The sequence below is a fragment of the Alosa sapidissima genome, chromosome 7 (assembly GCF_018492685.1).
Source record: "Alosa sapidissima isolate fAloSap1 chromosome 7, fAloSap1.pri, whole genome shotgun sequence".
Taxonomy (NCBI): Eukaryota; Metazoa; Chordata; class Actinopteri; order Clupeiformes; family Clupeidae; genus Alosa; species Alosa sapidissima.
The window spans coordinates 6,420,026-6,434,898 of record NC_055963.1 but is presented as its reverse complement, the minus strand read 5'-3'; the positions used below and the strand labels follow the sequence as shown (position 1 = coordinate 6,434,898).

The window sequence follows — 14,873 nt, the reverse complement described above, 5'->3', positions numbered from 1 at the left end:
GCCTATTTCTGGTGCACTGGCCCCAGCACCAGCAGATAAAGGTGGAATCTAAGCTTGACTGCTCCTGTTCACTCCAGAGAGGACTGCATGAGGCTCATTCTCTCCACTTCCCTATTCTGTGCCTGGGCCTTTGCTATGAAGAAAAGGTTGATCTTTTCCTTTGACTGCTCACCAGTATCTGGTATGGATAACACCAGAAATTATTGCTGAATCCAAACATTCAATGGTTGTCTTTGGATAGCAGGACTGAATTCACTTCCATGATATTTCTTGCTGACATTTTGTGCAAAGTGCATTGTATGTCGGTTTATGCTGGTCTGACTTTGATTTACAAGCAGAAAATTAACCCTCCAACAGGCTTAAACCGACTAAATGGATAAGAAGCAGTCTGCTACTCCCACATATCCATGGCGGAATGTAAGTACTGGAGCCACGGGTCCAGGGCAGTGTCCAGCCACCCGGCCAGCCATCCTGGCAAACCTGAAGGCTAGGCTGGATAATTTCGAGGCTAAACCCACTGTTCCATTGCCTCAGCCTAGCAGGGACTGTATCATGTGTAGGACATGCAGCAAACACACAAACCAGCAAGAAGCCATGACCAGCATGCTCTCTACTCAAGCCAGAGTACTAGACTCACTCCAGAAGAATGTTCTGGATATTCAGAGGACCTTGGAAACTCTGATGCGAGGTGAGCATGTCCAGGATGTTAAATATGCAGTACAAACTGAGTTGCATTCTGTATCAAGACAAGCATGACAATCAGCTCAATCATAACAAAACCCCACTCTAAACACGGAGGGCTAAGAATTAAGTGTGACAAAATCATTAGGAAATCTGACAAGCAATGGTGCAAAGCATAATATGATTAAAACATTTATTTTAAGCAGTACAGGTTGAATTAATTCTGTTGGGTGATAATTCTGTGAGCTGGATGTGTAAACCAATTATTTCTGCCTTGGATATCTTGTGGTGGATATTGTATAATATTGTCATTATAACACTAGCAGTTATGTACAAATAGACCATTTTAATTCATGTCAAATTAAAGGCCTGGAAGAGAGGGGCTTGCACACTATTGCTGAAAATGTATCTGTACCGATGGGGATACAGCAAAGGAGAAAGTCCCTTCCTATGAGGATGCTTGCGGTGAGTGGAAACCAGTGATTTTATTTGTCTGTTTTTGTCTGAAATTGTTTTATGACCATGTAGCTGCCAAATTTAGCCAGTGACTAATGATTTACTGATTACCATGTGGATAATCTATTTCAGGATGAAGTTTATGTACAGCTTGAAGCGAACAGACATGAGCAGAGAGTCCTGACGGGCCTTTATAGAAATGTTGATTCTAACAGCCTCACAGGTGCTTTTAAACAGTTAACTGTTGATTCCTCAGTGGGAACCTTCCGGAATGCAACAACTATAAGCAATAATGTAATAATAATACATTTTAAAAGGGAAAAAATGATAAGGATCATTATGTCCTATGGATTCTTTCTCTCTTCCTTGCAGACACAAGTGGTCATAAGGAAACAGAAGCGGCTGCAGTGCCCAGGACAAAACAGGAGAGAGGACATCAGTCACCAGATCAAAGTGATGTTAAAAGTATCTCTGTAAAGCAAAATGTGCCTGCCACCTCCTCATCTGTGAAGGCTAACACCGTGTCAAAGAATGCAATGTCAGAGGGAAAAGTAATAAAGGTCACACCTGCATCAAAGACAGTTGTGGCCAGTGTTTCACCACCCGTGGGCTGCCCTGGTTCCAAAGAGCAAAACACTTCAGACTCTCAGAGCGGGTCAGTTTTTCACTCATTAGGCGCAAAAGGCAAAATTTCAGCAGTTTACTACGAGTTTGAATATAAATGCATGTTTACCGTTTGATTCACCACCCTGTGTGATGCAGGTATGAGCCAAAGCCGGGGCTTCCCCCAATGGCTCTCTCACCCCAGCCGCAGACGGGTAGTGTGGGGGACGGGCCAGGGACTGCTTCAGCCAAGAATGAACTGGGCCAGAGGTCAGGTGCTCTTCATGCTGTGTGCAAGTGCATTGTGTCTGAGGGTGAATGATGCAGGGGATGGATATAAGACATAAACATGTCTTATATCCACCCCCCCCCCCCCCCCCCCCCCCACACACACACACACACACACACACACACACACACACACAGCACCCCAAAAGAGCCCAGGTTGTGGCTTGTTCACTTTGGCCTGCATTTTTGCTTCATTCCCTGTATTTGATCGATTGATTAAATCAGGTTAAGCCTGTTGCCAAAGGGTCAAGATACACCAACCTGACTGCTTCTTGCGAAATCCAACAACTTGTTTGCCTCTAAGTGTCTTCCGTTCAAAAGAAGACTGCAGACATTGCAGCCAGTATGCAACAAACAAGCAAATACATTCTGCACTCTTTAAATGAATGAACCCTCCATATTGTGTTTGCTGCACAATAACAGTACTCTTTGCGCTTAAATGGAAACTCCGGTCTAACAACAACCTATAGTCCATTTGGGGAGTGTCATTTTTAGTTTGAGACCAAAACAATGTCAGTCGGTGACTGGAATATGCATTTAATGCTGAACTGCATTTGGCATAGCCTTTGAGGGCAACTTTGCTACGTCAAAGTAAATTGTTTTTTAAAGCAAATTAACTAAGCTCATGAAACATCATCAATCATGAAACATCCATGCTACTATGGAGAGGATTTGTGGTTGGAGTTCTGGGAAGTGTGGGGTATAATTTCAAGAAATTGATTTAATTTCAAACTGTAACTTTTGATGTTGATTTGGTTAAGACAGTCACTTGGCATTGACCTTTTGTTGTATTTCAATTGAGACAACTTTGTCATTCATGCAGGAATGGTCTTTTCTATTTCACGACAGACTGCAGAATTCAAAGCCAGCACCAGAGCCTGCTTCTAAATGCACACCTCCCCTGGTGAAGACAACAGATCCCTGCACTGAGGAACCGGCTGCAGCTCCACCTGATAAGGACTCCAGTATGGACAAACAGATCCAATCTAGCCCTGCCCAACCGACAGTCTCTGTCAAATCACCCCCTACAAAATTCCCAAAAGAAGCTGGTAAATTGTCACATATGCACATCATGTTAATTCCTTTATCTTTGTCAGTGAATGTCTCTTGTACGATAGATTGTGACTTCAGTATATTAGAAGAGGTGGTGTTTTATAAGTGATATTTATTTCATTGTCTTGGTTATAATGACAGAAAATGCAGCAGCATCTCCGTTGAGTCTTGCCCCTTCTAAGAAGACACAACTGGCTGTTCCGTCATTCATGGCAGATGTGCTGTCCCTCAGACATGTCCAAAGCTGTCCAGAATCCTTGCAGAGGTTAGAAAGTTTGGAAATATCCATACAGAGGCCCATGGTGATTCTCATAAGTTTACAAGCTGTTGTTTCAGAGGCAGAAGATGAACATTTTGAATTTGTCTCAAAACATAAAAAAAAATGTAATGAGTTTACAGATTGAATGTGTTTGTTTTATATAAAATTTTGCACTGATGTTAGATTACAGAGTTTGCAACCAAACACTGACCCGGTGCCTGATAAGTTGCCACTGCTGCCGAAGACCCCAGCAACAGCTCCTGTCTTAGCTCCTGCTGATAAAGTCCCAGCCAGTGACATACAGATCAGAGTGGTTCCAGCTGTGGACGAAAAGACCACCACAACAAAGGACCCCCCCAAAACAGCACTGAAAGTCGTTGGTAAGTGTACATTTGAGTAAGCTATGCAAGTAATGCTGATTGCAGTGGTGAGTGTAAGTCAGAGGCTGGCTGTGGATGGCCTGTGTGAGTGGTTATAATGCTGATTGATGTGGAGTGACAGGCTGAGGCAGCGCGAGTTTGGTTTGACCTGTTGTGAAGTATCTGGAGCGCTTTAATCCTTTTTCCCTTTGTTGCCTGCAACCCCTGCCCTTCACCAGCACCTGTTCCTTCATTGCCCAACAAGGAATGTATTTTAAGTATAAATATAATCACAGGTGTGATGTTATGCCAATGGTCATTATAGGCCAGTTGTAGTTTTGAAGGGTCTTGTAAGCAAGACTTATCATCACATTATGGACCAATATGTCGGTATTGGCTCAATTCTGGGCCATTAAATCAGTTTTGTCTCCCTTTTGCCATTAAGATGATGTTGCTCCTCAACCTGCCCCCTTCTCCCACCGGTTTGTTGCTTTGAACTCCAGTCCTCCATACGATCTCTTCACTGTGCACACCAAAGAGGTCCTGGGCGGGTGAGTTTAATACTCCCTTTTTCTAAATATCCTGTGCATATTCTTATTGGGCACACAATGCCCAGAGCCTTACAATGGCTTTAGGCATTTAGTTCCAAATAGCCCATCCAGAGAGCACAGTGGACCATCCCTTCCTTGTTGCTCACAAATCTGGTAACGTTATAGTGAAGTTGCTTTAGTCAATGGTTTTAAGTGAGGTAAATGAATGTGTGTACACACTTGAAAACTTGCATGAATATGCTTTCATCAGTGCACTTGGAAACATATTTTTCTATTGAGACAGTTATCATTCAGCAGGTTATACTAACAGTAATCAGAAAAATGAAACAAGGTGTTACTGCATTTGAATGAAATGTCATGAAAAAATAACACTGTGTTTAGGTCAACCTAGGCAGCCCTACAAGACATAAATTCTCCCTTGTAAGACAACCTGCGTTTTGGCAGGTCCTTTCGGTCCTTCCCCTAGCATATTGGTTTTGGTGAACACATAGCATACCAGCTAAACTTCAGTTTAACTTCGTGTCCTGGAAATATGTGCTTCAAATAATGGCTGTTCTAGTGGTTCCAACAACTTGTTGGAACACTTTTTACTCACTTTAAATTCTCTACTCTACAGAATAGCGGTGTAGCAGTGAACAATCTGCCACCTGCTGACATTCTGCTGAAATGCAGGTTACATAATCTATGCCAAAATGCATCTTTAACTCAAAGCCAGAAGATTTATAATACATTTCATGACAAGGAAAGTTAGTGTTGTGTGTAGAAAGGTAGTGTGTATTGTGTGACTTTGCATATGTAGCATACATGGTGGCCTTGTTATTAGCCATACTCTTATGAATAAATCTGAACTGGTCATTGTAAAAATGCACTGTGTCGTTACAGTGGACGTTTTGGCAAAGTGCATAAATGTACTGAAATTACCACTGGCCTGAGGCTAGCAGCCAAGATCATCAGCACACGAACTGCTAAAGAAAAGGTATATTAACCTAATACTGAACACACTGCTCAAGAAGTGCATTACCAGTTGGTGTCAATTACATTTGGGGGGGCGTTGTATTGGATTTGAATCGTCTTGCACTTGTAAAATGAATTCTGTTAACTTGAGTCGAGATGACTTAATAGTGTCCTGTCTGTTTGGCAGGAATTGACTATGAATGAGATACAAGTGATGAACCAGTTAAATCATGCAAACATCCTACAGTTGTATGCAGCTTTTGAGGTTAAAAACCAGGCCATCCTCATTATTGAGTAGTGAGTAAAACCTTTCATTACTATCCACTATCCTTTTACCGTCATGATAGCTCTTTTTATTCTTTTTTAGTTCATCATAACCAATGGCACTGACACTTGTGATTAATTCCCAGTGTTGAGGGTGGGGAGCTGTTTGAGAGAATTGTGGATGAGAGTTCCCCGCTGACAGAGGTGGATGCAATGGTGTTTGTGAAACAAATCTGCGAAGGTGTCCAATACATGCACCAGATGTATGTTCTCCACCTTGACCTGAAGGTGAGATGTCTTATACTAATATGATATTATTACATTACATTGTCTTTCTCAATGCTTTGTGTCATTGTCTAAATACTGATGGACGGAATCTTTCTTTCTGATACTCACAGCCTGAGAACATCCTCTGTGTGAATCACACAGGTCATCAAGTGAAGATCATTGACTTTGGGCTGGCCAGGAGGTATGTCTTGAATGAGTTTGTGCCTCTATCACCTCCTCCTCAACATGTCTTAATGAGTTAACGTGGTGAATACAGTATGAATTCACTCGCCTCTAAGTTTGTGCTGCCAGGCATAAAAGCACATCTCTGTAGGTGAAGAATTAATACAGTCTCGTCATTTACCACAACATTAGTGGGCCTTGGGAATATGGCCTACCATTAGAATGAAAGGAATCTATAAAAGGCATCTCTTGGTTTGCTTCTCCAACTAGCAACCAGATAATACTACTATTGTATGGTGCTAACTAATGTATTTCTGACCATATATTTGGCAATGTGTGTTGAACAAGCTGTCTGGCTATCTGGCTAAAGCCAGCTGGGTAGAGAGATGAGTATGTACACATTAGGATAAGCAAATTATACAAGATACTCACCTGATACATACATACATAAAGAAGGATAAGTGCTGAGTTACTGGAGGATTAAAATGGAGAGAGAGAGCTAGCATTCAATGTATTGGTTGTAGGTCAACTTAGTGGGTATACATTTTTCTTACATGCTTCTGGAATAAACAAACAGTTTATTAAGAAAATGAGGTTTACTTCCAGCAATTAGGAAACATCACTGAAACTCTTCAGAATATATTGCAATGGGTTTGAAGTAGTATCAGAGGTTATGTTTACTGCTCCATAGTAAAATGGCAGTCTGTGGTCTCCTTTGTGTCTTCCCCTTTTGTCCTAGATACAAGCCCAGGGAGAAGCTTCGTGTATCATTTGGGACACCAGAATTTCTGGCCCCAGAGATTGTGAACTTTGACTTTGTCTCCTTCCCCACAGACATGTGGTCTCTAGGGGTTATTACCTATATGCTGTGAGTCACATTTTTGGGATACGCAAGACAGTTTGGTTTTGATTATGGTCGTCAGTTAATGCATTTTATTTCAACGTATTTCACGTTACACATAGTTTAAAAATTTAATATTTTTCATAGTCCTGCTTGAAGTGTCTTCTGCTATATAAACATATTTTTTTCAATATAAAATAGCATGATTTATCGGTTTCAAAATGTGCCGTCTGATTATTGCACTCTGTTATTTGCATTTTACCCAGCATCACAACCTTTTTGAAAATGAGTTTGTTTTTACAACCCTGGCCATCTTTGCTTTACCTTTTTCCTCTCAATAGTCTCAGTGGCCTGTCCCCATTCTTGGGTGATGATGACACACAGACTCTCAACAATGTTGTCATGGTCAACTGGTACTTTGATGAGGATGCGTTTGAGCACATCTCTGCAGAAGCAAAAGACTTCATATCCAACCTGCTCATCAAAGAAAAAAGGTGATTTTTTGTTGGAGATGCTGTGGAATGTATGGGCCATATGTTGGTGTTATTCATTAAAAATGAATAAATGAGTATTGAGTGTTTACTTAACTGAAAAAATGCAAGCTTTTTGTTCCTTGTCTACAGTGGACGATTTAGTGCTGCCCAGTGTCTCAAACACCCATGGCTCAACAACATTTCAGAGAAAGCAAAGTACAGCAATATTGTTCTGAAGTCACAGGTTTCATTGAAGAAATACATGGCCAGAAGGATGTGGAAGGTCTTGTGCTGCCATACACATACGGGACATCCTACCAGAACCTTACATTTTCACTTAAAAAAATCATTTAAAAAATATATTATTCTTGAATCTGAACATTGAGTCATATGGAGGTAATCTTAAACTGTGAAGAACGTTGTGCCATCTCAGGATGTTTCTAATTTCGAATATATGCATTTTTAGATGCATTTTTTAAAATAACTAATAGGCCTGACGTGACAGGACCTGACGGTCAGTCAATTTAATGGTCGTTTGTCTGCTTGTGAACATGCTAGAATAAAAACGGTTTTATTTTATTATTTTAACGGTTTAGCAGGGATTTCAGTAACCTTTTCAGACATACTGAAATGCAACAATTCCATTTCAGATATACAACAATTCCATTCGGGGCCAGACCCTTTAGATCATTCCCCTGAGGGGGAAAAAGCACGCAACTGTTTAAAATCAAATAATTTAATGACAGGACTGACCATTGATCAATTTCAGCATCACCTTGGTCAAATGTCACAGCCTTTGAGTCATAACTTTAAAAGCGTATTGTACAATTTTTATGTAGTGTTTTATTTAAACGTGATGGGGCATGACGAAAACTTGGAGTCAGTTGTAAATCTCCACTCATTTCTAGAATTTATCAGTCTTTATCACAACAAAACTGTGAAAGATGTAGCTCAGGTTTGGCTGGGGATGCCTCATTTTTCAGGATTTGTAATTTTCAAAAGTGTTTTTAATAATAATATTTTTTTAAAAATCTTAAAGCCCAACAACTCCTAGAATTCAACCATCTGTCAGTCAGTTTACGATTTTTTTGCATTCTAAAGGTTTAATTAATTGAAACGATTCCAGGACAGGAAATGTATGTTTCTGGTAGAATGTCCCATACACTTAAATAAGATTAAATCACATTTATACTTTTATATGAATGCATAATGTCTGTATGTTTTCTTCCACAGAAAAACTACATTGCTGTTGTTGCAGCCAACAGGTTTAAGAAGATTGCCAGTTCAGGCTCTCTTACATCCCTTGGAATCTGATTTCACCATTTTATAAAAATAACACCTGGGACCTGAGTTAGGCGTGCAGTAAAAATGTCTGCATGTTTTGTCATTTTAGATGTCAGTTTAGACGAAAATTACATTTCATCCTCAGTCTTTGGCAAATTTGTCAATGTGTCATTATTTTTTATGTAACCTTGTTTTCTGTTTAGGGCCAGTTAATAGCCGAAATGGTCTCCAATATCAATAGGCAAAAAAAACTATTTGCACTGTTTCTCTTTACATTAAATGTATGATTAATCTGTGATATTTGTTATTATTATTATTATTTCTTCAAGGTTTTATTATTATTATTATTATTTTTTAGGTATTGTTGTCAATCAAGTAATTTAATGAATAAACAACCTATTTGTCTGTGTATGAGAACGTATGTTCTTTATGTAGCCCAATTTTCAGACATGGTCAAATAAAATTGAACGCATTATGTCTGAGGAGTAACCTAAAAAAAATACGTTGATCTAATAGATAGTTCCAGAAATACATTATTGTTAAGCATTTGTTTTGAGAAACATATTCCTTTAAAGTTCCAAGCAGCCAGACAGAGGCATTGTGGTTAATGTAGTTCTTAGTGGCTGCTAGAACTTGCTGTTTAGATCCAATAGATCTACATGCAGGCGAATCAGCCTCATGAAACTGAAACCAAAGTGCTACAGGCAGCATACACACACACATCGAACCATTCAGAGCCGCACATTTCTGAGTTGGTTTCCGTCAACGTGCGCCCACTACGGAGTTGCAGTGGTCAGTTTCATGGTTCTGTCTGAAATTCGTGCACCTCTGGTTCAGAAGTGTCTTCTTCCATTGGTGAGTTGTGCTCCGCGTGTTTGTAGTTCACAGGTTAGCATAATAGCTAGCTAGCTGGCTGGCTAATGTTATCTTGTTAGCTACTTGTTGCTACAAGTAGCCTAACATTATGTTAAAATGTAATATTGACAGTAGCCTCTTCCATAATACTTTGCTCAAGGCTCCGAAACAAAACTACGTGCATAGTCGCACAGCGTCCCTTGCACCAACTGCGATTGTAGTTTGGGCACTTTCCAAGGCCAATGAGGTTCATGCTTGTTTCCTTATTCACTCAATCCCGTTTAAACATACCCGATGTCTTTGCCATGAGTATTTCCAGCGCCTCTCAAATAATGATGTAGCGTTTTGTGAAAGGCCTAGCACTAAGGAAATTACTAAAATAGCCTAATGTTAGTGTTAGAGTAAATTCTGTTCAGTTGTATTCGTTGTTTCTAATGCGTTTGGTTACATACCCTAACATCGTCCACATAAACCAACGCAAAGATTACTTTCCAAATGGATAAGGATAACGTTGCCGCAGAGGATAGATTCTACTTCTAAATCACACCATAGGCTACTTTTGGGGTTACAAAGCATTTATTTATTATCTGTGCTTCAGGTATTGTTAATGACTGATCAGTTAGTGACATGTTATTTTTCTTGCAGCATTGCTTGAGCAGCGTCTTTATCCTCCTAAAATCACCAGATGCATTTTGTTGATCAAGGATGGATGTGGCCTCACACAACCGGGGTGCAGGGAAAGATGCAGGAGATGCTTTTTCTAAGTTGGCTGAACTGATGGCTCAGTCAGAGCAAAAGCAAGATGGTCGCAACCAAAAGTCTCACCAGTCAGGTGTATCCACTTGTGAAGAGTGCCACCAGGATTTCCCAGATTTGGCAGGACTTGTTCGTCACCAACAGAAACTCCATGTCTTGCGGAAGCCTCACCGCTGCAAGGCGTGTGGCCAAGAGTTTGCGCTCCTTTCTACTCTCCAGTTGCACAAGTGCCTCAGCTCAGGCCCAGTCTGCCAGCTGTGCCATGGAAAAGCCCAGCGCGGTGCCCCTTGTTCCGCATGCTCCTCTGAGCTGGCAGACCCCAAGGGCCCACAGGAGCAGTCCCACCTCTACCGCCATCACCATGACAACAGCCCCTATGCATGTGCTCCCTGCGGTCGTGCTTTCAGCCACAAACAGGAGTTGCTGTACCACCAGCAGGCAGGTGGATGTCAGCCAGCTCCACTTAGTCCCAAAGCTCTCAAATCTTCTACTGTGCCATCTTATACCCCTGTTCCCACACCAACGCCCTCATATGCTTCTCTTCCCCCATCACCCCCCGGGCCAGGAGCATGCCTGCTTTGTAGAAGGGTTTTCCGCTCACCTGCAGGACTGGCTAATCATCAACGGGTCTGGCATCCAAGCCAGTGGGCAAAGAATTCAACTAAACTTCCACAGAAATCTGCAGGGAAAATGAATGGCAAAACGGTGGAATCAGAATGTAAAAGTGCACCAGACTCTGCAAAGAAAAGCAATGCGAGCCAGAAGAAGGGCCAGCAGTTCCCCTGCCGCTCCTGTGACCGGGTGTTCTCCCAGACCTCCATGCTGCACCAGCACAGGAAAGAGGTGCACCGACGAGAGAAGAGACCATGGCGCGAGCACAGGCCATCAGCTAAGAGCACCAGGCAGAGGAAGAAAAGCGAAACATACCCATGCCTCGTCTGTGGCAAAGTGTTCCTCCATCACCTGACGCGCTGGGCTCATCTCCGCACGCACAGCGCCCAGCAGCAGAACCAGATGCGAAAGGTTGCGCAAGGAGTGAAGCCATCAAAGATCACCAAGGAAACAAAGGCAGCTGAAAAGAACCCCACCCGGAAAGCCAAAAAGACTAAGTGCAGCTCCACAGCGAAAGCAGACACAAAAAAACAAAGGCGAAAGCGAGAGATCCATGAGGAGGAGGGCGAGTTCCCATGCCCATCTTGTCTTGAGGTTTTCAGCTCCCCAGCTGACCTCTGCAAGCACCAAGAGGTTCATCAGCCGGCAGAAATAACCAAGAATTGCAGTGTTTGCAAGGAAGAAATGACCCCTGTTGAAGGAAGAGCCAATCTGCCTGAACTATTATACCATTGTGTGCCATGCAGGCAGGCTTTCTCCACACTGAGCAGCTTCTTGCAGCATTGCCAGATGCATCTCCCCAGTGACAATGACGAGGAAGGATGTGATGGTGATGACTAAGTTCTTTAATGCTTTTGTGAAGCCACCCTCTGTGCCGTTCCTGGGCTAGGTCATGGTGATGGAACTGAATACACGAATAGAGATGAATTGAGTTATTGATGACTCTAGATTGATATGATGACTCTTAGCTACCACCCGCTATCACCAGCAATAAGGCAGACTTTTTCAGGTTTGTGGAAAACTATTTGTGTTGTGTAACTGATTATTTTTCCTCCTCCCTCAGTTTACATTTTCTATTAGGGTCTATTTTTTTTTTTTTTTTTTTTTAAAGACTTACACCTGAGCCTTACATTGAACCAAACTGTGCTTAAATGTATTTTATTGATGAGATATTGGGGTGATGTAAAATATACTGCATCAAGTATAATCGACACTGTGATTGTTTTTCATTCAGAATTGTACAAAAAGATGGTACAGGTACAAAATGGCAGGACATTAAAATGAAATATCAGACGTTTTTTGTATTTTGGATATGTTTGCTTTGGAATTATTTGCTTCATGTGTGCATTATGCAAGGTTCTACTTAACATAATAAGGCATCAAGCTGTGCTGTGTGAAGATTTCATGCAAGGATAACATAATAACCTTTGTGGTGGTATTGAATGTCTAACATGGTAAGTCTCAAAAATAATGCTTATAAGATGAAAGTTCTTTTCATCCTTTAGTTTATATGTGTATACTTTTTCTATAATTTCTTGAATCAGTTTGTGCCAAACTATTATACTTGACAAAATTAGATTTTCATGCAGAGGTCCAGCACTGACATTGATTCTTGTAAGAATTCTGCTTGGATAGTAGAAAAATAACTTATTCTTTAAAGTAACCTTATTGAATAATTTGGCTTCGAAACTGCACAATCATTGCTGCTGTGTGTCCCCCACATTACCCTAAACCAAAAGTGATTTGTTATATTCAGGGATATTCAGTCTCAGCATTGAAAGCACTTGTATGTTCATCACTGTCTGTAAAATGAATGTTTTGTTTGTGAGTGTACCCCTTCAGCAGAATGATTTCAGTATTCATCAGCTTAAATAAATCATATATGATCTGGTGACACCATTACTAATCAAGTGTCTGGAAAGATGTTGTCTTGCCTCTGTCCAACTGGGTGGGCAGTCATTGAATGTGCTTGAATTTTTGCAGTTTGTTTAAGTGGTCTTCTGATAGGAATGCAGCTACAGTAGGGCTGAAGTGGGGTGGTGCCGTGGTGCTTGTTTGCCCCATAGATATACTGTCAGTATTCACCCTTTGCAGACACGTGACTTAAGTCACGTGACGGCTCCATGCTGGACGGCAAAAAGATGGGAGACGGACGGCAAATTACATTATGTCATACAGATTATGATGAACTGAACACCATTACTATAACATCTTTGTAGTTCAATGTATTGCTTTTTGGGGTCTGATAGTCAAAGAAGATGCCAGTGGTGTTGTTAGATGAAATGGGTCATGATCGCAAATGTAAAGTTATTAAAACAGGTGGTAACAGCAAGGGGAGATAACGTTACGTTAGGCTACTGTAATTAACATTATGGTAAATGAACACCCATAAGTATTTCTGGACTAAAATATTGCAAAGCGATTTGGTTACTTTATTTGTCTTGCTTTTATCAGTTGTAACATAGTCAAAACGTTAAGAATGTCATATCAGAACATGAAATAATAACTAGCTGCCACACTTAGAAGCTAGCTATTCTATCGTAACACCCCCAATTATCACCACTTTTGTTCAGAAATTCTAAAACAACGATGTTTTTTAACACTTCAAAATAACATTTACTAAATGAACCTTACATTTGTCAGTAGCCATAGTTGTGTAGATTTGAACAAAATCTGGTTTGGTTCTTAACGGGAGCATTTACTGCCTGAAATATCCGATTTTGTTTACCACGCTCGGAGTTATAGTGCTGGCCTGATGGGTCGCCTATTTACACCGTTTCAACGGCACATGGACGGTTAGACCGAGAATTCTCGTCGTGAAATTAAAATTCCACTGGAGCTCCAAGCGGTTGTGTACACGCAGCCTTACAACACTGTTTACAGCTCCTCGAGTCACGGTAAAATGTCATTTTTGGTACATAGCTAATCAAAGTCAAAGTCAGCTTTATTGTCAATTTCTTCACCTGTTCCAGACATACAAAGAGATCGAAATCACGTTTCTCACTATCCCACGGTGAAGACAAGACATATTTTACCAATTTAAGTCCACAGACAAACATAACATTCAAGTAAACAAAAAAGTAAGTAAATAAGAGGGCACATATAATAATGAAAAAATAAGAGCAGCAAAATTTGGTTGAAATTGTGCATAGACAGTCAATAAAATACTAGTGCAAAGTCAGGCCAATACAAGGCTTGGGTAGTTCTGTTTGACCTAAGTAATAAAGAAAGTGGCATAGTGGTGCAAGTTATGTAAGAGCAGCAGAAGTGTTGTGTTTTCAGGACAACAACACCAAGTTGTAAAGTGTACAAGTGTGCAAGTGGAGTAGTGCAGGCGGCCATTGTGGGTCCAATGTCCAGGATGTTATGTAGCTGAGGGTGGAGGGGGGAGAGGAGGGAGAGAGTTCAGCATCCTTACAGCTTGGTGTATGAAGCTGTTGGTGAGTCTGGTAGTGCGGGAGCGCAGGCTTCTGTACCTCTTCCCAGAGGGCAGTAGATCAAACAGATTGTGAGCGGGGTGACTAATTTAGATACACCTATGTTGTGCGTGGTTGCGTTTCTATAGGAGTCCGCTGTCTTGGTTTGTATAGAAATGGATATTAAGTGACACATACACGCAAGACGGTGGAAATACGGGACCGGTGGAAATAGGGGGAGTTACGATAGCTAACGTTTATCGTAGCTCATAGTGCTAGGGCTAATGTAACTCGTCAGTTTGTACGTTGCCCAGCGAATAAACTTACTTACATGTCTTAAGTTAAAGAATGGAAAGAAATTGGAAATTAAAAAAAAAAACTTGAACGGTATTATCTGTTTACATTCAGATCTGGCCAAAGACTTTGCCTAAGTGCTATCTGCCGTCCTGTTCAGAGTCTATGGTTGCTATAGCAACCGCTGCTGTGCTTCATACACTGAGGAGATAAGCATGCAATTGTGGTTGAAATACTCCCGAAACACAAAGAAAACAAACCAAAATATATCTATGCAAGAACATGGGATGTTGTTGTATTCCAAACAATAAGCCAACAGTCGTGGAAGGGCATTACTACGGTTAAATCTCACTTATAATCTCCTAGCTGTGCGATATGTCCCATTACAACCCATTGATTTGATTCGTGTTCTTGCCGTCCACTA

General features: G+C 41.1%; 2 protein-coding genes across 3 annotated transcripts; both read left to right on the top strand.

Moving 5' to 3' along the window:
* Positions 1 to 47: 47 nt before the first annotated feature.
* mylk2 (myosin light chain kinase 2) lies at positions 48 to 8,923 on the top strand. 2 transcript variants are annotated; one of them, XM_042099013.1, is made up of 18 exons: positions 48 to 181; positions 358 to 688; positions 1,049 to 1,146; positions 1,270 to 1,360; positions 1,510 to 1,792; positions 1,900 to 2,010; positions 2,875 to 3,077; positions 3,223 to 3,346; positions 3,524 to 3,720; positions 4,145 to 4,250; positions 5,133 to 5,226; positions 5,392 to 5,501; positions 5,615 to 5,756; positions 5,867 to 5,937; positions 6,658 to 6,786; positions 7,101 to 7,253; positions 7,383 to 7,515; positions 8,466 to 8,923. In XM_042099013.1, exons 2-18 carry the CDS (start codon positions 373 to 375, stop codon positions 8,544 to 8,546), a joined length of 2,442 nt encoding a protein of 813 aa, XP_041954947.1. In that variant the 5' UTR covers positions 48 to 181; positions 358 to 372; the 3' UTR covers positions 8,547 to 8,923. The 2 variants fall into 2 exon arrangements, with proteins under 2 accessions (XP_041954947.1, XP_041954948.1); XM_042099014.1 differs by having other exon boundaries at positions 54 to 688; positions 2,878 to 3,077.
* A 233-nt stretch (positions 8,924 to 9,156) lies between these two features.
* si:ch211-148l7.4 (uncharacterized protein LOC563603 homolog) lies at positions 9,157 to 12,033 on the top strand. The gene is made up of 2 exons (XM_042099054.1): positions 9,157 to 9,371; positions 10,017 to 12,033. Exon 2 carries the CDS (start codon positions 10,077 to 10,079, stop codon positions 11,577 to 11,579), a length of 1,503 nt encoding a protein of 500 aa, XP_041954988.1. The 5' UTR covers positions 9,157 to 9,371; positions 10,017 to 10,076; the 3' UTR covers positions 11,580 to 12,033.
* Positions 12,034 to 14,873: the final 2,840 nt, after the last annotated feature.